Source organism: Orbicella faveolata, unplaced genomic scaffold (assembly GCF_042242905.1).
Source record: "Orbicella faveolata isolate gen_17 unplaced genomic scaffold, um_ofav_v1 contig_3, whole genome shotgun sequence".
Classification (NCBI taxonomy): Eukaryota; Metazoa; Cnidaria; class Anthozoa; order Scleractinia; family Merulinidae; genus Orbicella; species Orbicella faveolata.
Window position 1 is genome coordinate 11,117,790 of NW_028301558.1, and position 24,205 is coordinate 11,141,994.

The 24,205-nt window shown below is 36.6% G+C and overlaps 1 protein-coding gene, 2 long non-coding RNA genes and 1 pseudogene across 3 annotated transcripts; 3 read left to right on the forward strand and 1 right to left on the reverse strand.

The window, feature by feature from the left end:
- Window positions 1-3,381, reverse strand: LOC149106355 (uncharacterized). The gene is made up of 2 exons (XR_016209858.1): window positions 3,176-3,381; window positions 1-2,690 (listed from the first exon to the last, which is right to left on the reverse strand). It is a non-coding gene; the product is annotated as an uncharacterized LOC149106355 (long non-coding RNA).
- Window position 3,382: 1 nt separating this feature from the next.
- LOC149106356 (uncharacterized) lies at window positions 3,383-5,539 on the forward strand. The gene is made up of 2 exons (XR_016209857.1): window positions 3,383-3,576; window positions 4,300-5,539. It is a non-coding gene; the product is annotated as an uncharacterized LOC149106356 (long non-coding RNA).
- Window positions 5,540-15,387: 9,848 nt separating this feature from the next.
- LOC110060159 (uncharacterized) lies at window positions 15,388-18,979 on the forward strand. The gene is made up of 3 exons (XM_089298265.1): window positions 15,388-15,734; window positions 16,766-16,903; window positions 18,215-18,979. The coding sequence occupies exons 1-3, from the start codon at window positions 15,419-15,421 to the stop codon at window positions 18,355-18,357; spliced, it is 597 nt and encodes a 198-aa protein (XP_089154391.1). The 5' UTR covers window positions 15,388-15,418; the 3' UTR covers window positions 18,358-18,979.
- A 1,270-nt stretch (window positions 18,980-20,249) lies between these two features.
- On the forward strand, window positions 20,250-23,053 carry LOC149106357 (uncharacterized; annotated as a pseudogene).
- Window positions 23,054-24,205: the final 1,152 nt, after the last annotated feature.

Below are 24,205 nucleotides of genomic sequence, written 5' to 3' on the forward strand. Positions count from 1 at the left end.
TCGTTTTAAAAACAGCTTTTAATCTGCAAGACTATTTTTAAACTAGTTTAAATGACAATTTTAAAAGTATTTTGTACAAAATAGGTTTAAAATAGGTGCAAAATTATATTTTTAACATATTTTTCGACTGATTTTAAAGGTGTTAAAACCTGTTTAAAACACTATTGAAATCCACTGTCTCAAAACATATTTCAATAGTACTTTAAACAGTTTAAAAATTAAAGTGGATCATTTATGAAAAAAAAATATGTCAGATACAATATAAATAATTATACGAAAATAGCTTTAAAATAGTCTAGAAATGGCATACAGTAATATAGTACAAAACAGCATAAAAATAGCACAAAATAGTATAAAAACAGTATGAAAATACTGTAAAAATAGTATAAAAATAGTATTAAAATAGTTCAAAAATAGTGTCAAAACAGCATAACAATAGTGCCAAAAAAATCTTAAACTTACATGTAACTTTGCTCTAGCTGTGAACAACACATGACATGCTAGAAGTAAGTGTAGGGCAAACTCAAGCTTGATGAGGGTGCTTGGCTCTACTTCTTTCTTTACTTGTATAATCAATGTATGTAGCTCTACACTTACTGACACGTATCTGTATATGAAAAGCTGTAATAACAGTTGAGCCTGCGATAATATTTTTTTTGGCTACTGTACATGACTTGTATAAAAGGCTAAAAGTTACTACAGTTTTAAAAACCAAAACATTTTTGAGTGTACGGCCATCATCAGTGGTACATATTTTCTTTGTTAAGAAGAATTGCAAACAATGTAAAGGAGTCAAAGGAACATGCATGTATCAATACCAATTGAGAACTTGAGGCTAAGGGTCCATTACTTAGTATAAAACATCTTCTATATCACTCATTTTAAGACTAAATACAGGTTATTTACTTGTACTGGTATGCTATGTCTGCAGGGTTGTCATTAAGGGTTGTAAGCCGTAACACCTGTTATGGCTGAGTATGCTTGATTTTCCCTTGATGCTACAGGTGAAATTCCCTGTTGTTTAGAGAAATCACCCACAAAGTAACAAATTTGCTATGGGTGTGGAGAATAAGGCTACAGGTGACTAAAAAATTAATGACAACCCTGGTCTGTACATGGGAACTATATACATTGTAAACGTACATGCAGTACATGCATCAATCACTTCTAATCAAGGGAACCCTTAGGCCAATTTAGAGGGTACAACTCATTATGTGTGACTTTTGTAAATTTAGTAGGTGATGATCATGTTGTGCAAAGGTTTTGTTCATCTTTCATCACTGAGCAATGTCTGAGGCTGCAACTAAATCCTGCATCATTTATGTGGTCCATGTTACAGTTGCAAGCAAGTTGTGGGTTAGATTTTGAGTCATGGACTTGTTTTATGTACATGTACAAGTGCATGTAGCAATTAAAGCTGTACCATCTTATTGGGCCTACAGATATTCAGACTATGAGTAGTCCAGGCCTCTTTTGCTTAGTCTACTGTGTGTGATGCAAATGAAAACAGCGAGAAAAATATGTTGATTTTCTTTTGTGTCATGCATGATACATAGACTAAGGGCCTCTTCGTATGAGCGAGGTAACTGCCCAAGTGCTGTGTTGCAAAAGCGAAGCTATTTTGCCTAAAAAGTTTCGTCCTGGTTACCCGGGCTGGAGCGTTCATATGGGAAAATTTTCATCCTGGTCACTGAGATCTTGGACGCAAAAACTAAGATCTCAGTAACCGGGCCAGCCTGGCTTCTCATACATATATGAACACATCAAAATTTTTACGAAGGAAAGAGTGGCCAGGTGAGATCTCAGAAAATGAGCCAGGCTGGTTGACCGGGCTCATATGAAGAGGCCCTAAGCCAAAGAGGGAATACTCGTAGTCTTAGCAAGCAGGGCAGGGAAAAAACCCACATCCCATTGCCTGGGGCAAGTAAATTTTGCTCTTGGGCAAGTGAAAATGGAAGTTGGAGGTCTGGTCAGGTGGGCAAGTAAAATTAGCCTCAGTACATGTAATCTTGTGAATGATAATTTCCAATCAAAGCCTATTTCAAAACTTAAGACTGCAAGATGAGCAAAACAGTGAGTTGAAAGCATGGATTAATTTAAAATCCAAGCATACTTTGTATCTGACACAACAATTGTCACTGTTGGTAGTTTCTTTCACCTAGTTTCATAGTGCCAGTAAACTCATTTTGTTATAGTCTATCACTGAATATAGACAGCAACTAGTAAATGATGTAGTTGATAAGGCATGAACCCTACATGCCCATTGGGCATTAGTAATATTTTAGTGGAGCCAACTGAAAACTAAAATATACTGGCCCACTGGGCAGCTAGATTTCATTTTTTTTTTCCGGCCCTGGCAAGATGAAGCTTAAAAAACCAAAACCACTTGCAGTAAGTTATAGGGAACCCAAGCTGTCACAAGTCAAGGTCATGTGCAATTTGAGGTAAAGTTTTACAAAGACCACAGTATTCAATCATGAAAGAATTAATTAATGCATACCATGTTCCCCTTGAAATAAACTTTGTTCTAACCCTAAATTTAGTTATTTCCTCCTTTAAAAATTTACCAACGATTGCAGAATTGCAGCAATAACTTTGTAACCGGAAGGCAGTTGAAAGACCCCTATCAAACTCACAGAGACTTTGGCCCTAACAGGGCAGCACCACTCTCCATCTCCTGTTTCTCAAAGCTGAAAATAAAAACAAAATCATTTACTGCATTGTTTAGTTATTGCAGGGTTTAATATTTTAGCCTCCATGTATGTTTTGTTATCATGTTAAGTCTATAAAGTTGCCTTTCCACTTGAAGAAAAACACACTGTTTGATTCAACTTCCACAGCTCGCACTTTAATTGCCCTACGAAGAGATCGATCAGTTTATGCCATGTCAAGATAGTAAAATGATCACAATGGATGAGTAATTTACGACTGCACAAAAATGGCATACACAGTTGCAAACATATAACTGCCATATAACCGATCATACATGTATATAGAACAGTACCTAATTATGTAGACTGGACGAAGAACAATTCAAAATTCAGATCTATGTTTCACAGGCAATCATCTAATTCGATAAAACAGCTGATGTGGTTACAGATATGTTACATGTATTTACATGTGCATGCATCTTTTCGAATGAAAGACACACCAAGACAGAAGATGGTCGGCTTACCTCCATTTCCTTGAGACATTACCAAGTTGAAGTCTATCAGAAAGATAAATCATGGTCGCTGCACCCACGAGTCATATGATTCGGTTCGGTCCCTTAACTTTTCGTCCAGTAAAAGGTAAAAAAACAAACAAATGAACTGTTGCACTGGTTTTAAACGACTGGAACGAAACCTCCGTTTTACACAGCAATTTTGAAATGGAAACAAGTCACGTGGTGATTCACATGATGTTTCATGCAATCACAGCTGACCAAAATGCTCGCATCAGAGTATTGCACCGGCGGGTCAGCGGAAAATCGACCGGAAAATCCGTTTGCGCCAAAAGTTACGACCGCCAAAACGAAGCAAGAGGATCGCATCGATCGCCACATTGGATATAGTTCTTAGCCCAGGATTTTTAACGGTACGGTATCTGTTTATTTTATCTGCTTAAACTTCATTTTTTTGTTTACAACCCTCGTAACTTTTTCAAGCGTATTTTCAGGTATTTTACATTGAGACATACGCGGGTAATGCTTGGCGATTTCTTGTTTGGATGCGCCAAATGTTTATTCATAAAAGAAGCTTTCTCTTAGATGCATGGCTTTGCTCCAGACATAACTAATCACGTACCAAATGGAACGTTCAATTAAACGAACTTTATCGAAATCAATCGAACTTAATCGAACGATTGGGTCCGAACACTCGAAGAACAAAATTGGGACATTCGAATGAATGGAATCGCACTTTGTTGTCGTGCAAGAATATGTTGTACACATGTTCATGTATTGAGTAATTGCATGCTATAACACATGAAATCCAAGCTTGAATCAAGCCTGCCATGAACAGTCGAATCCTTGCATTTTGGTTGCGACTTTAGGTGTCACTCAACCTGTATTCGTCCTATTGTTTCTATCGTTAATTTTACTTTAATTATTTTCATTCTTCTATATTATGGGTGTAGATTTCTTGGCAAAAATGATATTCACACAAAGGGGCTCTGGAAAATGGTTGAAGGGCCTAGTGATAGGGACTTCTCCCCATGCACATGTTAGTTTTGACCTTCAGTGGGGGATAGACAAGCATTCAGTGTAGTTCAAATTCAACAAATTTTTGATTAGATGAATGCACTATATTTATGTGGCAGGTTGATATATTTCCAAAAAATATGGCTAAGCACAACCAAGGTTCAGGAAGAAGAAATTACCTGGCAAGAAGAAGAAAAAATAATGAAAGACAAGAGGACAAAGTAATAACAGAAGGATGAAAACACAGAAAACTACATGTAGCTGAAGTATTTCATTCTTTGCAAGAAACTGAAGCAGATGAAACAATTAAGTTGGGAAAGATTTGCAGAACCAGTGTGATTTACCACCAAGGCATTTTTATGTGGTCCAGTGAGGGTTCTTTATTCGCTTTTGCTTGTAACATTTTCAAGAAACAGAGTAAATTTAACCAGTTACAGAATAGCCCACTAGGACATGAATGAATGGGTAAGTGGATAATGCAGTTTATTCATGTACATAATTAATAATGAAATGTTCCAAGTCTTGGTTCGGTAGTTGTTGTTCGCGAGATCTTGAAGCTTGTGCTCTAGTTTGCAAGATGGCATCCAAGCAAATGTGCAAAGGTCTCTAGGTGTTCTGAAATGTTATTGTTGACAACTGAAAAATAAAACTTTTTATCATTCGATGCATTTTGTCTTCCTTTTCATTGGCTGAGAGCCCACCAAGTGACATGTAAATAACTGCCTACAAATAATGATCTGCTCATGCATAGTGCCGTGTAAATGTGTTTGCTGCAAGTAATATTGAATTTTCCTCTCATGCGTAATTGAAACCAAGCTCTCAGGTGAAATAATTTAAATGGCAGATCGCTTTGCTGAGCTGTCAGAGAGTGATTTAAATGTGAAACCAAACTGGGTGGTCACAGATCAATTATTTGCCTCAGCCTTCAGCTTCGGGAAATAATTGATCTGCTTGCCACTGACAAATCATGATATTTTGCTCAACCTCATCCAATAATAATTATTATTCACAGTTATTGTGGAACCGGCGCTTTTTGCCAGCTTGCTGTGATGTTAGTAGTGAATGCCTCTTGTTAACAGATCAGAGCACAGACTCTCATAATATTAGCCTGGTCACAGCATCTGTCATTGAAACCAACCACTAAATTCAACATAAGTCTACTCATAACAGACTGGAACAACAACTTTTATCATTAACAATTGTTTAGACAAAAAAAAAAATGGATTTCCTACATTGTTAACAATAATGACTAAACTGTTGTACACAAATATTAGTTCAAACCACTTTTGACTTCAAAATTAAATGACTGTCAAATCTGGAAAACTGTAACTGCTCATATGGGAAACAGGAAAAAAAGAATTGTTTGAAAGAACAAAAAAAAAAAGGAATTAATTTGGTTGTGAGATCTTGATTTTGGTGTACTTTGTGAGTGACAGCACTTTTGCAAGATCTTGAAGCATGTATACCATGATGAGGGACCACAATAAATAACTGGCTGATTACTACAAGCAATTTTCTTTTTCATATTCAGTGGTTGTCATTTCTTGTGATTTGTTTTGAGATCTTTCACGTGCACACTGTGAGTGGGACACTTTCTGCCAAAATTACATGTATGTAAATTATGTAATCTTGAAGCACGTACATGATGACTGACCACAATCAATAATTTGCTAATTACTGCAAGCTAGTTACATGTACCTTGAAATTTTCTTTTTAATATTGAGTAGATGTGATTTTTTTGTGATTTGATTGTGAGATCTTAATTCTGGTCTACTTTGTGAGTGATGGCATGTTTTGCCATTAGGAGTAGCCCCAATCAGTAATAAGTAATGTCAACCAATTACTTGGATCAATTTTCCTTGAGTTATTAGTTGCTGCTTTCAGAGATTTGATTGCTCCTGGTAAATTTTTAAAGTGATGACACTTTTGACAGAACTTATATATTGTGCATGTACATGCGGCCTAGCACATGCTCTCAACCTGAACCTCACTTGTGAACAAACATGGCATCTGTGACCATGTCCTTTTAGAGAAGACTGGGATTTACTTTAATGCCCATCGAAAAACTCCTCTGGGAAGTCCTGGAGTTGTTCAGTCTTTGCCTGCCATTTTGGTTATAAACAGTGCTTGATACTTTGAAAAAAAAGAAAGACAGGAATACATGTACATGCAGGGCGGCAAGAGAGTGCTATTTTGCGAAAAGGTTTGTTTGTCCACAGATTCATGTTTTTGGCTTGGCTAAATTTTTGATTGATTTTGATATTGAGAGAGTCTTAAAAGCTTACACACTAAAGCAGTTTTCAAAAAGGGGATGCAAATTATGTTGATTGAATTATAAATTTCCATTGGGCTAGATTTATAAATAGTGCAAAAATAGTGTATTTAAAATCTGTTTTTAAGATAGACATTATTGTCATTATTTAAAACTACTATTTAAATAGTATACTCGCCTGATTAAAACTTAAAATATGTTTAAAACAGACTGTTTTGGTTGTATTTTAAAGCTTATAATATGAATTGCTATCTCAAATAGGTTTTAAACTTCCTATTTAAAACATATTTTATGTTCTTGGCATGTCAACTACATTTTAAATATCCTATTTAAAGACTATTTTAACACTGAAAATTTGTAAAATACTTTTTAAATCTACGGCCATTGCCAACATAACTTTCAAAACAGGGTTTAACTAGAATTTTTAAACTGTTTGAACGAAATTTTTGTGGCCGTAATATTAAAATAGATTTTAAATCCCCTATTTAAACCCTGTTTTGAGCTCAAACTACGTTAAAAACAGAGTGAAAATCATTCCAATATCATGAAGTAGGTTTTAACTATACTTGAAATAAATTACAAACAAGAAGCAAAATTTTGAATTTTGTACAAAATAGCACAAAAATACCCTATAGTGACTTCAAAATACTGTTTAAATCGTCAAAATACGTTCAAAACAGTTTAAAATCAGTTTAAAAATACAGCTGTTTTGGTAAGGGAGTTCATATATGAATTATTTCATATAAACTTCACATCATTTCACTCCTCACGGGAAGATATGAACTCGATTAATTGACCTCGCTCCCAATGTGTGGCTTCATAGCTCAGTTGGTAGAGCATCGCACCGGTATCGCGGAGGTCACGGGTTCGAATCCCGTTGAAGCCCTGATTTTTTTCAGGCTTCTTCTTTCTAATTGCCTAAATTGGAAAATTAACTGCGATGATCATTCTTCACTTTCAAAGAGCAATTTCGATGATTATCGTTTGAATTACTTCTGTGCAGTGCTATAAACGGCATTAATTGTTCCACTCGGTAACACATTGAGGATTTTACCTTCCGAACTAATGAGAGTTTTATCTATGAAATGAAAAGGAAATTAAATTTTCGATTCGTTTTCTGAAAGCGTTTACTGTATTTACCTGTCTTACCTCCAGATTAAGATGACGTTTAAAAGAAATATATAGAACTAGTAAAGAAAGCGAAGAACCAAACGCTTACGTTTGTAATCAGCAAAGAATTTTAAAACTGATCGTGTAGGGTTTACAATTAGGCACTCTCACTTCCAAAATAAAGAAAGCTGGTGGCTATACCATGTAGAAAACCTGATATGATAATGATGCATAAATTCTTAAGGAACGACAAATCACCATGTTTACCTGTGAAGTCCGGACTGAAGTAAAACAGCTTAGACTAAAGAAATGTCGCGTCACAGAAATGTATGCGTTCTGCCATTCTTACCAAAAGCTGACTTTATTTCGGGAACGTGAATTAACAATTCTACTTCGTCTTAAAAGGTGGCTATGGAAAGCTAAATCTGATTAATCAACAGCCAATTAAACCACACAACAACAAAAAACGTCGTAGGATCAACGATAATATAACTGCGCTTGGGAAATTTCGTTTGGTTATCTCTTTATAGTCCCAGGAACAATACACTATTACCAATAATTTTTGCATGACAGAAGTCGTATATTTACGTTGGCATAATCATCGCCCTTGGCGTGGTTACAAATAGTGTTTGTAAAACTATGTTAGAGAGAGCGGCGAAAATTGAACCTATTGAGAAGTATGCAACAAACGCGCGAATAAAAAAAGATAAGGACTAGTAAAGGAAAAATTGTCTCCTTTCGCGTATAGCTGAGGATGCATATTTTAACGTTTCACCAATCATTGTTAGCACATAAATTTGTTAGCAAGTCTTCCATACAGTTCCTTAGTCCACAAAAAAGAGAATCATAAACTGAAAAATAAAGCTCAGCTGTGAAAAATGACCGGTAGTAAAATTGTGTCAAGATATATATAGGAAAAGGTTGTTGTTATTCATCGTGGTAGATGCAATAATAAAGTGTATTATCGTTTGTCTCACGATGTAGTCACTTGAGATCTACATCTCAAGTGACTACATCGTGAGACAAACGATAATACACTTTATTAAGATATATATACTTCTTACCTTATTCTAAGCAGATATTTGAAAGAACAGATATCCGCGGTCCTCTGCGTTGGAGTCTGAAATATGTATTGACTGAGAAATCCTAAATTAATATACCATCCTTATTGGCTCTCCTCTGTCGTTTATTAATTTTCTATGAATCGAGATCAATATTTACTTTGATATTCAATGGATAACATCTGCCTGACTTCTGTTTTCCATAACAGAATTGGAGATACTTCACCTGTCTTTATTGCTTTTCCTCGTCCTGTTTTCTCTTGCTGCTCTAATTTTTACTTAGCAGACTTAATCTCAGTGAACAGTGAAATGATTATCTTTCGTTTATAATAACAAGACCTTCTCTTCATACTGTAAATGTGGACGGGGGTCAATAAATTGATATGACGCGAAATTTTTCTATGTAGTCGCCTCAACAATCCAGAGAGAATTAATCGATCTTACCCTTAAGTGATCTCCTCTCCTCACCAATGCTAGTATTTGCTCATCCCGAACCGATTATTATTATTATTATTATTATTATTATTACTATTATTATTATTACTATTATTATTATTACTATTATTACTATTATTATTGTTATTATTATTGTTATTATTAGTGTCACTGTGGGTGATTTTCTCTCGCAGCATGCGAGTCCAAACCATGGCTGTAGAAAGGAGAGTTATTTTCTGGAGTTCATGTATGTTGATATTGCCAGGGATTTTGTTGATGTATTATTATTATTATTATTATTATTATTATTATTATTGTTGTTGTTGTTGTTGTTGTTGTTGAAACAAGAAATATAAGTTATAGAAACCGACGTTTCGGTGCATCTTACGCCATCATCAAGGTTACATAATTAAAGATAAAAAGCGGTTTGTGATGAGGCTAAGTTGAAGCGAATTTGCATAGGAGAGTGCCGAGCTAATTACAAGAATACTTTCGCACGAAGAGAATCAGACTGTACATTCAGTGCTGGTTTAAGATCTTGAATACAAAAGCATTTCATTAACAAGGTAGTCAATTTTGTTTGTGCGTTTCTTGATTACACTGAAGCGTGCTAAGAAATTGGTCGGAACAGCAGTGTTATGTTATTATGTTATTATTATTATTATTATTATTATTATTTTTATTATTATGATCATCATCATCATTATTATTATTATTACTATTATTATTATTATTATTTTTTTATATTTTTGTTTATTTCCACTTTGTATTAAAAAAGATATAGAGCTTTTGGTAGTAATATCTTAACCGTGAACATGGCAGGTGAAATAATTTCCCTCAAAGCAAATTAACGCTAAGCGTATAGTTAAACGACAACTCCAGTCTCATTTCGCGCTTCTTTGCTAAAGATGTGAGTAATTGCGTTTAGATTTGAACCTTTTGAAGTAAGAGCTTATTGTTTCAATAATAATAATAATAATAATAATAATAATAATAATAATAGTAATAGTAATAATAATAATAATAGTAATAATAATCGGTTCGGGATGAGCAAATACTGGCATTGGTGAGGAGAGGAGACCACTTAAGGGGAAGATCGATTAATTCTCTCAACATTGTTGAGGCGACTACATAGAAAAATTTCGCGTCATATCAATTTATTGACCCCCGTCCACATTTACAGTATGAAGAGAAGGTCTTGTTGTTATAAACGAAAGATAATCATTTCACTGTTCACTGAGATTAAGTCTGCTAAGTAAAAATTAGAGCAGTAAGAGAAAACAGGACGAGGAAAAGCAAACCGAAATATGAACTGAATAGACTTTTGATGACTGAAAACTAAGACATCTTTGGATTGCCCATGAAACGTTTGCAAGAAACGCATGAAGAAACTTCCAGACTTGTAAAGGAAAACTGAAGAATTAATGCAGGTATCGTTTTGCCGGAGAGGTGTCTTGCTGAGTTGTTTTCACTTTTATTAGCTCAAATAAGGATATCTATGCTTGCAATGGAGGGAAATTTGCCAAAAAAACGTTAAGTTATTTTTAATCAACACTTTCGAGGAATTACAAACACTTTTTTTGGTCGCTCTCGTACTTCCAGCGATTGAATCTAAACATAATTTGTCACAAGAATCGCAAGATGAGGCAGAATTTTACCTGCCCTCTTCCAGAAAAAGATGTGCATAGCGATAGCCGTTAGATAAATGTTGAATACAAAGCGGAAAACGTTTCCAAATGAGAAAATATTAACATTGGTAAGCGAGAAGAGAAGGGGAAGATCAGTTAAAGCTCTCGAAGACTTTTCAGTCGACTACAAAGTGAGGGTATTTCTCGTTTTTTTAATGCATCATTGAACTGATGTTCAAAATAAAAATTATCAAAATCAAGCAGGAAGAGCAAGAGCAAATGAGGTATTTCCAGTTCTTCTTTTAAAAGCAGAAGTCGTTTCAAATATCATCCGTTTAACAGCAAGTGAATCCCCATAGAAGCAAATTAAATAACAAAGAAGAGTTAAATAAAGATGATGTCTCAACAGTGGAGGTAGAAGTGCAACATGTTAAGATCAATTTGTTAACATATTTTTCAGCTTCCAACATAGAGGACTTCGCGTATCACTCCTGTTTAAATTTTGCGGTGGAAATAAGCTTAGCAATAATATGCATATTTTTACAATTCTTTTTCAGTGGAACTCCGCCCTTCGATTCTTGCCAAACACCCGCCTAATATAAACAGTTTTGTTTGTCCCGAAAAATAATAACAGTAAGTTTTCTTAAGGGTCATATATTATCTTAAGTAACTGTTACAAAGAAAGCTTTCTTGGCTTCTAGAATGATTTGTAAAATGTGAATACACACAACCGCTTTCTCCGATAACACGAGACAAAAGTTTCAATTGGGCCCTGAAGCCGACCAGTTATATATAAGAAATGCAACACAAAACTAAATTTGCGCTTGTAGGTTATCAAATTTAGAATTTCGTTTGCCAAGAGCAATTTTTGCGTTTTGCCAGTCTTGCGAAAAGCTGGTTTGATTTCGGAAACGTGAATTCCTCGCGCTTCCTCTTGAACGATAGCTATGAATGGCTAAATCTTGTTAATCAACAGCAAATTAGACCACATTAAAAACAAAAACATTGTCGGACGAGTGACGATAGATTGTAATCAATGCAAAAAAGAAAAAAGCAAAAAACAAACAAACAAACAAACAACAACAACAAAAAAAACAAATACGTACTTGAAGAAATAGTTTTTTGTCGTCTCTTTAAACCCAAAGAACAATTTACTTTTACCACTATTTTTTTGAGGACACCGACAATGTATATCTTTTTTAATTCAGAAGTGGTGGCGTAATTATCACCCTTAGCGCGGTTGCAAGTAGTGTTTGTGAAACAGTGTTGTAATTGAGTGAGTTTAGGCACAAGAAGACGAAATTCCCTTCTTGCAACGTAACGTCGCTGATACTTTTATCTGCTAGCAGAAATAAAATGGGAAACTAACGGAAGTAAACCCTGACACCTGGCTGTTTAAGTTTCTGCCTCGAAAATAAAGGTAGAAAAAGACAACGAATTTTCTACAAGATCTTTGCTATCGAGGTTTTAGAATCTCCATCGGCTCACTAACCTTAATTAAGAGTCTCTTTGTTACTTTGGTCAAGTTCCTCCGTGCCTAAGTGATCACGTTAAAAACATGAATTTTTAAATTGAACATGTGAGTACAATTTCTCGGCTTTCCGTCATGAATAATGAGGTCACGATGACAGCATGGCTGGGAGCTTCGATTTTTCAGAGAACTAAATTTCGATAGTATTGTTCAAGTCAATAGTCTATGACATGAAAAATAATTTCTGCTTATTTGAAAAGCCTTTCAAAATACAGAAGAATGTCGTTTTTCTTTTTGAAATATCTTCTTTCGTTTTAGAGATATTGACGTTTTTCTATTATGCAAATTAGATTAGTGAACACGTCATATTGTTTACAACTAAAAATGGTAAAATACTGAACAAACAATATCTCTAGAAATATTGAAGCAGTGTTCATCAAACTTGACACCACAAATGTACATCACAAAAGAAACAAAATGACACTCTTAGTGCTGTTGCCATAGCAACTCTTTCGGCTTCAGTCTGTTTCTGTCAAAAAACCAAATATCCCTATTTGCAACCTCTAAAGTGAGACAAAGGGCCCTACTTCGAACAGACGTAGTTCCCATATTGTCCTAACTCCCATCATTAGGTTGGGTGGGGTAGATGGTTCTTGGCTTAACACAAAAACTGGGAATTTCAGTTTTTATTAAGACAGCACCAGCGGCAAAACTGTTGTCATGGCAACAGTACTAAGAGTGCCATTTTGTTTCTTTTGTGATGTACATTTGTAGTGCCAAGTTTCAAGAACACTGTTTCAATATTTCTAGAGATATTGTTTATTCAGTATTTTACTATTTTTAGTTGCAAACAATATGACGTCATCACTGATCTAATTTGCATAATAGAAAAATAGGTGCTCGATGAGCACATGATTCCACGGCCGTAGGTAAGTGGATTAGGAATCTTTGCAGGATCTGGGTTTAATTTAATGTCTCCAGATAACAAAAACTTCTTTTCTGACAAGAAGTATTTCTTATTATCAAACTGAACTCGGACAAAAATTCTGGATAACATTTTTAATTCGTACCAGAAGACCAACACTTTACTTGTTCAAATTTTGTTTGAAAAAAAATCGAGTAAAAAAAGACTCTTCTTCATGAGCAAGCTTGACAATCCATAGTTCATTCCTTGAAATATTTCGAATGGGCCGAATAATCCCTCGAAAGGGTTGAATAATCCCTCCTTCCTTGAGAGGAATGAATACCACCCGCGAACAGTGAATTCGCGATTTGGATTCTGTGCCATTTAAGTCGCCCAGTGATGTAACCGGCCTGATTGCAGATTCTGTTCTACTGATTGCGAAATATTGTTTTAAAATTTGAGTGTATGGCATTAATGTCCTCGGCATCAGAAGCAACATTAGGGACCTTCATACGATGCAAAGACGGGAAGGCCAAGACGGGAACGGCCGTGAACGCAGAAACTTTCGCGTGCCGTGTCGCCGAAGACAAAATGCTTAAAGTTGTGCAAGTTTCATATAGGACGGCGACGTCGGTAACTCTAGCTTCATAAAAGCTTTTCATAAAACCAATGACATCTCTTTGAGATAGTATAGAAGTATTATCCAGTTAAGCTTAAACCATGGTGAATAGACGACACGGAAGTTACTCTTGTTTATAGATGTAAAGCAAACCTTCCCGATCTGTCGGTATAAATATCGAAAGAATCTAGAATTTCCGTATGAAGAATTTACGTGAACGATCTTTGCATCCACTTGGTTCAGATAGCTTTTTGTTAGCAGAGCGTTTTAGAATCGATCCTGCCTGTAGCTGAAACAAATATTTATAACAAAACAAACATTACGTTGAGTTCCGTGTTGTATGAAAACATGAAATAAACATGAATTTGTAAATGTGCATTTTATTTTATTTGCTCGATAGCTGCTTTGAAGGCACGTAACAATCGTATTTGCAACCCTTTCGAAAACCACTCAAAATCATGCAAAATCATTCGAGAATATTGTTTCGGCACATTTGCTGATAGCTGTACCTGGTCATGTCAGAAAAAAAAAATAGAAAACTTTGTCTACTCACCAAATCGCGTCACTTCGAAGAGCATGGGAAAACGAGTCTGCAATGTCATACGTATGGTCAGCGGTGAGAGATCGTAGTCATTGATAATGCACCGTAAACGCTGTGCTTCTGCTAGTAAATTCGCTTTTTTTCCCGTCCGTTTTGACAAGCAACTTCCTCTTACGAACATTGGCAGGTTTGACTAACCGAAAGTCTACTGGCAAATGAATCGTGACTAATCTTCACATATTTTGTTCCTCTCAATCGTACAGTCGGGGGTGTCTGGAAAACCCGAATAGCGAATAGCGAATAGTACGAATAGTGCGAATAGTGGCGAACAGTCTCGAATAGTGGCGAATAGTGGCAAATAGTCGCAAATAGTGGCAAATAGTAGCAAAAGGGTACCCAGTATCTCGCAGTCAACCTCGTAGCAACTTAGGATGGGATTGTCCCGCTAAAAAGCACAGACGCTTACCAGGACAAAAGGTGTTTCTAAACGTAATTTCTTCTGTTTTAATCGCCGCAAAAGCGTAAGTGCGTCTTTATTAGGTTATCCTTGTGTTTTCTGTTTTCTTAATGTCAGCGATGGACAGCCTACTAGCCTGAGTCCGGAGAAGAAAAGGTAATAAATTCACTGAAATTCTGTTGCTTATTTGGATAATTAATCAACGCTGGACTTAGATCTAAAGCGGTGACTATTGACGACTATTCGTCACTATTCGCCACTTTTCGCAACTGTTCGCCACTATTCGCACTATTCGAGACTATTCGCACTATTCGGGACTATTCGCTATTCGCTATTCGCGACTATTCGCTATTCGCTATTCGGGTTTTCCAGACACCCTACAGTCGGTCATTCGGGCATTAATCGGGAAGCAATCTTCGCACATCCGAAGTTTGATTAAGTACGAATATTCTTTTGTTACACGATTTTGGTTAACGGACACGCTCGATGACATAGAATCTACGGCCCTCCGGCCGTAGATTCAAAAACGTCAATATCTCTAAAAAGAATAAAGATATTTCGTCATTCTTTATTATTCTTTACTATTCTTTATTATTCTGTATTTCGAAAGGCCTTTCAAATAAGCAGAAATTATTTTTCATGTCATATGGACTTTAATAACTGTCACTAACACGTCATTTTAAACCTTTTTATTTCTTTTGTAGCAATTAAAAGGCACTGCGTGACGTATTCAATTAAATATGAATCCCAAGTTCTGGCTGTCAATTGCGTTCCTGATGTTCCGGATTGGTGTATTTCAAGCTGCTTTTCAGTGTCAACCGGCAGCGGAATACTCCATTGGAGGAATGTTCCTCAGAGGCCACACCTTTAAAACGTACAAGATTGAATGGCATGAAAGCTGCTATTTCAGGTGTGCCGAAGAAGTCACGTGTCAAAGCTACAATTTCGTTATTGGTCAAAACCTCTGCGAACTGAACAATAGAACCAAAGAAGCAAGACCTGAAGATTTCAAGCCGGATCAGGCAAGGTTCTACATGAAACGGGCAAAAAACAGAGGTACACTTCAATTCTTCTTTCTTGTTTGTCTCTCTTTTAGCAATGCAGCCATTTTGAATGCTAACCTGTGTTTTGCCTGCAAGCAATTTGTTTTGGCGATAAACACTGCAATGGAAGCTGGGAAGCCGCCAGGAGATCGGGGAGTAGTCAAGATGAGTTTTTTCCCTCTTGACCTCAGCAGTCTCGTTATAGGCTCCGCCTCCGAAACAAGGCACTCGAACACAAAATCTCAAGAGCAACGTACTTATATATTCACCCAGAACTCAGTCAATTAAGCAGAATACACTGAACACAATGTACATATTATTAGCATTCTAGGCCAACAATTGCTTCCTTTCTTTCTATTTTAGACTTAAGAGAAGATTGAACAATTAAGATGAAAATTGTTGTAGTTCTCCAGAGTGATAACAAGGAGCACAAATCGCAGTCGAGAGCTCCCATTACCATTCGAGGAAGCAATAAGGCGCCTATGAACTTTACTGGAGTTAGATGAAGAAGTTGAATTGTATTTCTTTGTCAAAATATTATTACGTTACATACGAACGAAAATGAGCGAGGTTAAGACAGTTTGGCGCATCCAGGTGACGGTCATGTTATCTCTGATCAAAAAGAGCAGCCTCGCACTAATGCTTTCGTTTGTAGCAACAAAATCGTGCGCGACAATAGCATATGTTCAATATGTCAAAATTTTAACAGGACTTCGAATTTGTAATTATTGTAAGATTCCACTGTCTGGTTATTCCCAAAAGAGACTTTGATCCATAAAAAAATTAGCTGATAACAATGAATAAAATACAAAACAGACAAGCAAATAACACCAAAAATAGAAGTTTGGCAGAAAGCTCGGTCTCATGTTTGAATTTTGATATATCGAACGTGGACTATTGGAGCTCTGCAAGGGAATATGACCTGTTTACTAAACTACAAAGTGCATCTGTTTTCTTCTTGCCAACATTTGAATAAAAAATAAACTACTTCTGCACGATCTTGAAATAATATCTCTTTTAAGTGTTTCCATCTTTATCACGCAGTCCGTCTTGGCTCCATTCAAGAGCTTCCTGCTGAATCGTGCAGTGAGATCAAGGCCAGTGAAGGAAATGAGATGGTTAACGGGGATTACTGGATATACTCTGATGGGAATGGTCAGACAATCCTGGCTCGGTGTGAAGGTGCAACATGTTTTTTTTAATTGGTTAAGTAGTTCAAAATAGATTATATCTCCTTCATAAAGATAATTAAGAGATTAATCAATTAATCGATCAACCAATCAATTTTGGGGCAAAAAGTCTTAATGATTTATAGTTACGTCGTCTCCAAAAGGTGTTTGATATAGTATTATCAACATCATCATCATCATCATCATCATCATCATCATTATCATTATCATTATCATTATTATTAATATCATCATCATTATTATTTATTTATTTATTTTTACTTTAGAATGAGAATAAACAATATGAAAATAGAACGACGTTTCGATGTCTGCACGTCAAGTTCGAAATACATGACAAAATTGAATAAATATTAATAGTAAAAATGGTGTGATAATATTTAAGGAATTAAAAGGGTGTTAAAGTATTTATTTGTCATGTAAAGAGTTTGGCGCGAAATGTATCTCACTGCGTGTTAAGTTTTGGTTTAATGTTCCTGATGAACAGCATCTCATAGATCAAGCAGTCAAACTTTGTGCGGCATTTCTTTAAAACTGTCACAAGATCAAGCCGAACCACAGCACGAAATCCCACTAGATCAGCCCATTAGAATTGTCTTGTCTTTCAAAGATCAGATATCGCCTGACGCTGTACGACAAGATCCCAGCGAACTTAGCATGAAAATTGGAAGTGATTTGCGCCCAGTGTTTACCAGTAGAAAAATCATTGATGACATCAAAGTGGTAGAGATCAAACCTCCCCTGATCAACCAACATTGCGTTGTTTACAAATTTTCATGTGATCTGTGCGATACAGATTATGTTGGATATACATCCCGACATCTCTTTCAAAGCATCGCCGAACATAAACATTCTGCTACTGGTAAACACCTGAAAGAAGAACACAAGCTGCAAACCACTAATCTACAAGACCAATTGATAGTTTTAAAGAAATGCCGCACAAAGTTTGACTGCTTGATCTATGAGATGTTGTTCATCAGGAACATTAAACCAAAACTTAACACACAGATTCAATCGCGCTAAACTCTTTACATAACAATTGAATACTTCAACACCCTCTTAATTTCCTAAATATTTTCACACCATTTTTACTATTTATATTTATTCAATTTTATCATGTATTTCGAACTTGATAATGATGACATGGAGTCAACTAAACGTCGTTCAATTTTTATATCGCTTATTTCATTCTTAAGTGTTTTACGAAACCTTTTATTATCAGATATTTATTTTCATTTTATTTTATTCTATTTTTTTTTTTTTTTTTTTTTTCATTTCTGATACCTATCATTGAAATTCATTTTAGAAAACTGGCAGAAGATAAACACAGATCCTGTTTGCTTTGGAGCACGAGATGACGAGTATGGTGCCTTTAAAATCACAAAGAGTAGACTCAAGACAATGAAGCTCGTCCACAAGTCTGGTTCAGTCAAATGCAAATCTTCCTAATGAGGTGTCGGTGTCATGCAATCAGGAATTGCAGATATGGTACGGACAGGATTGGATCGATTGGAGTGAATACAACAACAACGGAAAAACATGTGTTGATGTGTATGCGTGGTATGTTTAAACTGACATAAGCCTCTGACTTGTCGGGACTAGATAAGGTATTAAAATGACGTAAGTTTAATTTCAAGGAAGGCACTGAAAACGTTAACGTAATGACGGTTCATATTTACCTTCTCTTGTATTAAATCTTGTGAAAAAAATGTAGGAAGAGATTCACTGAATGAAATTTGCAGAATAGTAGAAATGTTGCGTCACGCAGTTACCGAGGCGTCTTTAAATGTGTTGCCACTTTTCTTAATTTTTTTTTTTTTTTTGCTGGATCGGTTCATAATAGTAATTAAAATCCACGCTGTCACGAAAAGTTTGTAATCTTGACAACTTCTTAAACAAAAATATCATTCCAAACTACAGTATGACACATAAAGTGTAAATAACTATAAATATCAGAATGTGAATTGAACCCGCGTCTTGGCTAAAGTCTGAGTAGGGGAGATTGTCAGAGAAGAATTTAAGTCTTTGTTATATCACGCTAAGCAATAAATACCAAGCGTTAGCGATTGAACCTTTGGTGATTTAATGGTCTTGAGTATTGTATGCTCGTTTGTAATACTACTTAGAAAACAGCTCTAAGAAAATACACGCGCTGATCGCATTAAGAACTATGTCATTTGCTTGTTTAGTTTTACTGTTTAAGAAGGAGCGATATGTATCCCAGAATTCACGCGGATTCTCACGCCCACTTTCAGATTTCTTTTTGAAGTGTTCTTTTATCGCTTTCCGTCTGAGAGACGTGCATTTGTTTCTTTGCCGTTTATACAGCTCGTAATTACAATCCGTGCGATTCCGCATGAATATTTTCCACAACTTGTTGCGATGTCTAATTACCTTGCGCCAATCTTCTGTCACGTACGGCACCTGGTTTCCTCTGATGTGTGTTTGTTTTACGGGGGCGTGCTCATCAAGAATGTCCGAGTACAATTGTTCAAACCCGTAAAGCTTGTCGTCAACTAGATGTTGGGGCGGGGGAGGGGGTAGGGGGAGGGGGTAGAAATACTCCCACTCTGTTCATGCTACTGAGACTGGAGATAAGCACCTGCTTGATGGGGCACTTGCCTTGTATGCAGACTTTACCTACCGCACAAGAATAATCATTAATTAGTTGTCGTGGTCATTTCAAGCTATTGTTTCGCAAATGAAAATCATGACATGTACAAAGATTTATAACGCACGTGCATAGCCATTGCTCTGCTCTCGCTCTTCAAAATACCGAGAACTTGGTCAGTTCTCCGGTTTTTTTAGTTTGCATTGTGGAAAATCTCTCTCTCTCTCTCTCTCTAACTAAGAAAGAGAAAATGAGAAGACAGAGCCATCTCATCCCAGTGAAATACAATCATCTATACCATGTCATAGAAAATACAGCCAATCAGAATACAGGAATGACGTATATTCGATGCTAGCACATCAAGCCTTCCCATCATGCACCGCGCGTATGATAGTTCTATTGCGTATTGCTTGTGTTCAGTTGCCACTTTATTTTTTATGGCATTGTATAAAATAGTTATGCAACGCCCTCTAGTAGTATACAATAAAAAATCGCCTTTGTCACAAAATGATACAAGTGAATTAATCTTGGGAATTTCCATGATAAACCACTCGAAAGCGTTTCATTACTAGTATATAACGTGGTTGTCATTTTCATGAAACCACGGGTAAAAAACACTGTAAGAAGTAGGGTAACCTTACAAACTTTTGTTCGAAATTAAGGAAAACAACCTTAGAACTATCTTATTTCTTAATCTCTACCTGGCATTGATCAATAACAGATTACTCTCATGGCTAGCGCAACACCAAGAGCTTCATGAAATAAAGAGACGACTAACTTTGCTCGCTTGGGTCGTCTCCTGGTTGATGTTAGTGCCCAGGCGCTCAGGGACACACTTGATGCCATTCACACGCCAGTAAATCTTCACGCGGTTTTGGTGACAAATAAACCCTCTTTACAAGGTCTAAGATCGAGAAGAATTGTCAATGCGACGCAATGGGGCAGGCTCTTTTCTGTCACTCCTTATTGAGTGTCTTCGAGAGATTTTGACATGATCACTCTTTTGATGGTTCTGTTGCGAAATACCTGCGGCTTGCCTTCTTCAATGACCGGATGGACAATGAGTCGTGAAGCGATTATTGCTCTTGTAAAGTACTTTAGAAACACCGTGTACGCGCATGCCGAACAAGCTTCGGTTGATGACACAACGTTTAACGCGTACTGGCAAGACATCCGGAACACTCAGGTGAGACTAGGAGGAGTTAGGTACAGGGCAGCTATTGATAATCTTGAAACTGAAAGCATGGACCCTGAAATTGAAGATCACTACAAACAACGTCTCAGTGAATGGGAAAAGGACGAGGAAAACATTAAAGGTGAGCTGAAAGACCTTGAACCAAGATGACAGATGTCATGAAAAAACTTGATGATTTAACAGCAGCAACTGTAAATAACAGAAAGAAATCAAGTGATGAAGGTAGGTTTTAATAACACTAATATAGTTATACATGTAAGTTTATTAAGATCAATCTCGTTCAATTGTATTACTTATCAGTAATATATTATTGTCTTGGTTTACACAGTCGCCTTAACTCTTGTGTATACTGAGAAAATACAAGCGGCTCGTGGGAAATTCCACGGTATACCGACGAGAAAGCATTGCTAATTGTGTGTGGGTTTGGATCGATCGGAACCCAGTGGCGTCCGACGATAAAAAAAAAAAAAAAAAAACGCGCAGCTTTAGTTCGAAAACCTACATATTTAACTATGGGAAGTAGACAGTTTTTTTGGTTTAGCACTTAGTGCAAGCGAACATCATAACACTTCTTTAACTTACTTTTTCCCAACTGTTGTGCCTCGATAAGGTACACGTCTGAAACTGGAAGAATCGGTGGAGACCTCCTTCAAGTGTAGAGAGAAACATCACGAAAATGAGCCTCTCAACTATTATTGTCAGAACTGCAAAGTTTGCATTTGCGACAAGTGTGGACAAACACGTCATGCAAATCACACCAAGGTAGATATCAAGAAAGCCGCCGAAGAACAAAAACTAAAGATGGCGGAGACTGTGCAGGAAGTGAAAAAACCGAAATGTTGAAGAAAATCGGAGAGGAAATTGCTGTTGCTCGTATCAAAGTGTTTACCACTGTTGAAGAAATCATTTGAATGTTAAAGGAGCACGAGATCGCCATGGTGGCCAAGTTAGATGTTATTGAAAACGATCAGCAAAGACGTTGCTTAGCACAATTAGAACACTTTCAGATATCGGCCACGCAACTGAAAATGTCTTTGGAACGTTGTGAAAGAATTTTAGAAGGAAACAATAGCGTAGAAGTTCTTGAAGCGCTGCAGGCTGTCATTGAAAGGTGTAAAGGTCTCCTAACTGCGTAGAAAATGAACATTTATAAATCATCACATGTTCAATACAAGACAAATGAAGAAGGTATCCAGAATGTTAGACGCGCGTCTCTGGGTGAAGTTATTGTTTGTACAACTCATCCTCTGCAATCAGTGGTGAAAGGGAAAGGCTTAAAAGAGGCCGAAGCTGGAAGAGAAGCTGGCCTAACAATTACAACAAAGAATGCAGATGGAAATCAGTGTTATCATGAAATCGATCACATTCATTGTTGTAAGAGTTCGCACTTCGCCAGGACAGGACCTCGACACCAACATTGCAGACAACGAAGATGGTAAATATAGCCTCACCTACACACCCGAATGTGACGGACATCATGACTTGGTCATCGAAATTAATGAACAACCGCTGACTGGTAGTCCATGGAGTGTTCACGTGAGGCCGCATCAATACCATGCCGTACGTTCTTATGGATCACTTGGTAAAGGAGAATTTGATAATCCCTTCGATATTTCAATAAATGCCAATACAGGGAACATGGTCGTTGCTGATCCTTACAATAAAAGAGTACAACTTTTTAACTCAGATGGAATTTATTTGAGAGAGTATGGTCAGAAAGGATTTGACCCCAAGAAACTTGATTGTCCCGCGTCAGTAGCATTTAACAGGTCTGGTGATGTCACTATCTTTGATTCTCTTGTGTTTTTTTCTGTTTCACTGAAAGTGGTCAGTTCATTAAAAACATCTTCAACAAACACTTGATAAAACCAGTATCCATGAACATTGCTTGTGATGGCAGCGTGCTGGTGTGTGACCGTGGTGACAACAGGGTCAAAGTCTTCTCCCCTGACGGTACAAATTTGTTGCAATCCGTCAGCGACCAAGACTGTGTTGAATCCCCGTGTTTAGCTTTACGTCATCAAGACATGTTCTATGTCTCCTATGGCAAGGCTAAATGCGTCAAGGTATTTAATAATGAAGGAGAATTTCTGTATAAAATTGTCACAGAGGAGCCTGGTAAGCTGCATCGTCCTACTGGACTCGCTGTTGACAAGTTCAACAACTTGTTAGTCTGTGATGGTAAATATGTTCAAGTTTTTACACTGGAAGGAAAAATGGTAAACTCGATAAAAGGACAGCCCATCCAAATTCAAAACCCTTTGGCTGTTGCTGTGTCAAACGCTGGGCAAGTATTCATTACTGATATAGGAAACCACTGCGTGCATGTTTTTGAGTGAACAACTGTTTGAGCCGTTTCGATTTATTATAGGAGTCTCGAGATCGTTTTGGCTTAGATTTTTGGGGTAAAGCTTTTCAAACAAAAGCTCGGCTGTAGTTAACCATGTCATTAGGAAATAAGAGCTCTTCATTAGCTACTATTTCAAAACGTTTGATATTAAAGAACTACTCTAAGATACAGTGAAACATCATCCCAATCCTAAGTTTTCTTTAACGGAATATTTCTTGCTGTCATGAAAAGCAAATGCTATAGTTGCTGACGGATTCAATTCGTTTGACTAATGTAAATGCACTTGAGTTGGATTGGTGGAAGTCTCAATCTATATTTTGATAGTTTTTTTTTTTTTTCATTTTTTAACAAAATATTTAGGCAGGAAATTCCAGTTCGGTAGAGCTGGTTTAAATCTGGCCCTATGTCTAAGAAATACTAATTATGAGGAAATATCATCCCATCATAATTAGATATGAGTGGCCTCAAAGTTCAAAACAAGTTTGTCGCCTGGAAAACAATACAAGGGCATTTTTTTCAGCAAGCGATCTGATTTCACATGGGGAAGTGTTACAGGCTTTTGCTCCATTATAGTACTATCGACAAAACTAAACTGTGACAGGCGGACAGGCCTATAGTGATATTCAGTGTTTACAAACATTAAGGGCCGACTCTTTTTGCAATTAATTTTCGCGAATTTGCCGGAAAGAACTAGATTATTTCAACAGCCAATAGAGTTCTAAATAGCACATTGAGCACGCAATACATGCGTAGGAAACGAAAAATAAAACTACAATTCGGCGCAGAGAAACCAAGGTACCTTAAAAAGCTGGATCCCACATTATCAGCAAGATTCACGATAGCTAACAACGGGAAGGTTTTTTTTTTCTTCCTCAGTGGCGCTTGCATGTAAGGTAACTACTAGAGCAACTAGCTGTTTTTTGAATTACTCTTGTTGTTTACATGGCCAACGATTTATTTTAAGAATGTGGATATTAATCTTTCACAGGAAAACGACACACCCCCCAAAAGGCGTATGCTTTATTAATTTTATTTCAGTAACTGTTTTAGATTTTAATCTGAGAGTAGTATTGTAGAGGCCTCATGGTCTTTTACCATTCAATAGCCACCCATATAGTGAAAGTTCAAGAAAGTTAGGAGT

Bases quoted from the DNA above. Each gene is read 5' to 3' on its own strand.
- LOC110060159 (XM_089298265.1), top strand. From the start codon at position 15,419: ATGAATCCCAAGTTCTGGCTGTCAATTGCGTTCCTGATGTTCCGGATT. The intron at 15,735-16,765 runs GTACACTTCAAT...TTTATCACGCAG, and splicing joins GAAACGGGCAAAAAACAGAG to TCCGTCTTGGCTCCATTCAA. The intron at 16,904-18,214 runs GTGCAACATGTT...AATTCATTTTAG, and splicing joins AATCCTGGCTCGGTGTGAAG to AAAACTGGCAGAAGATAAAC.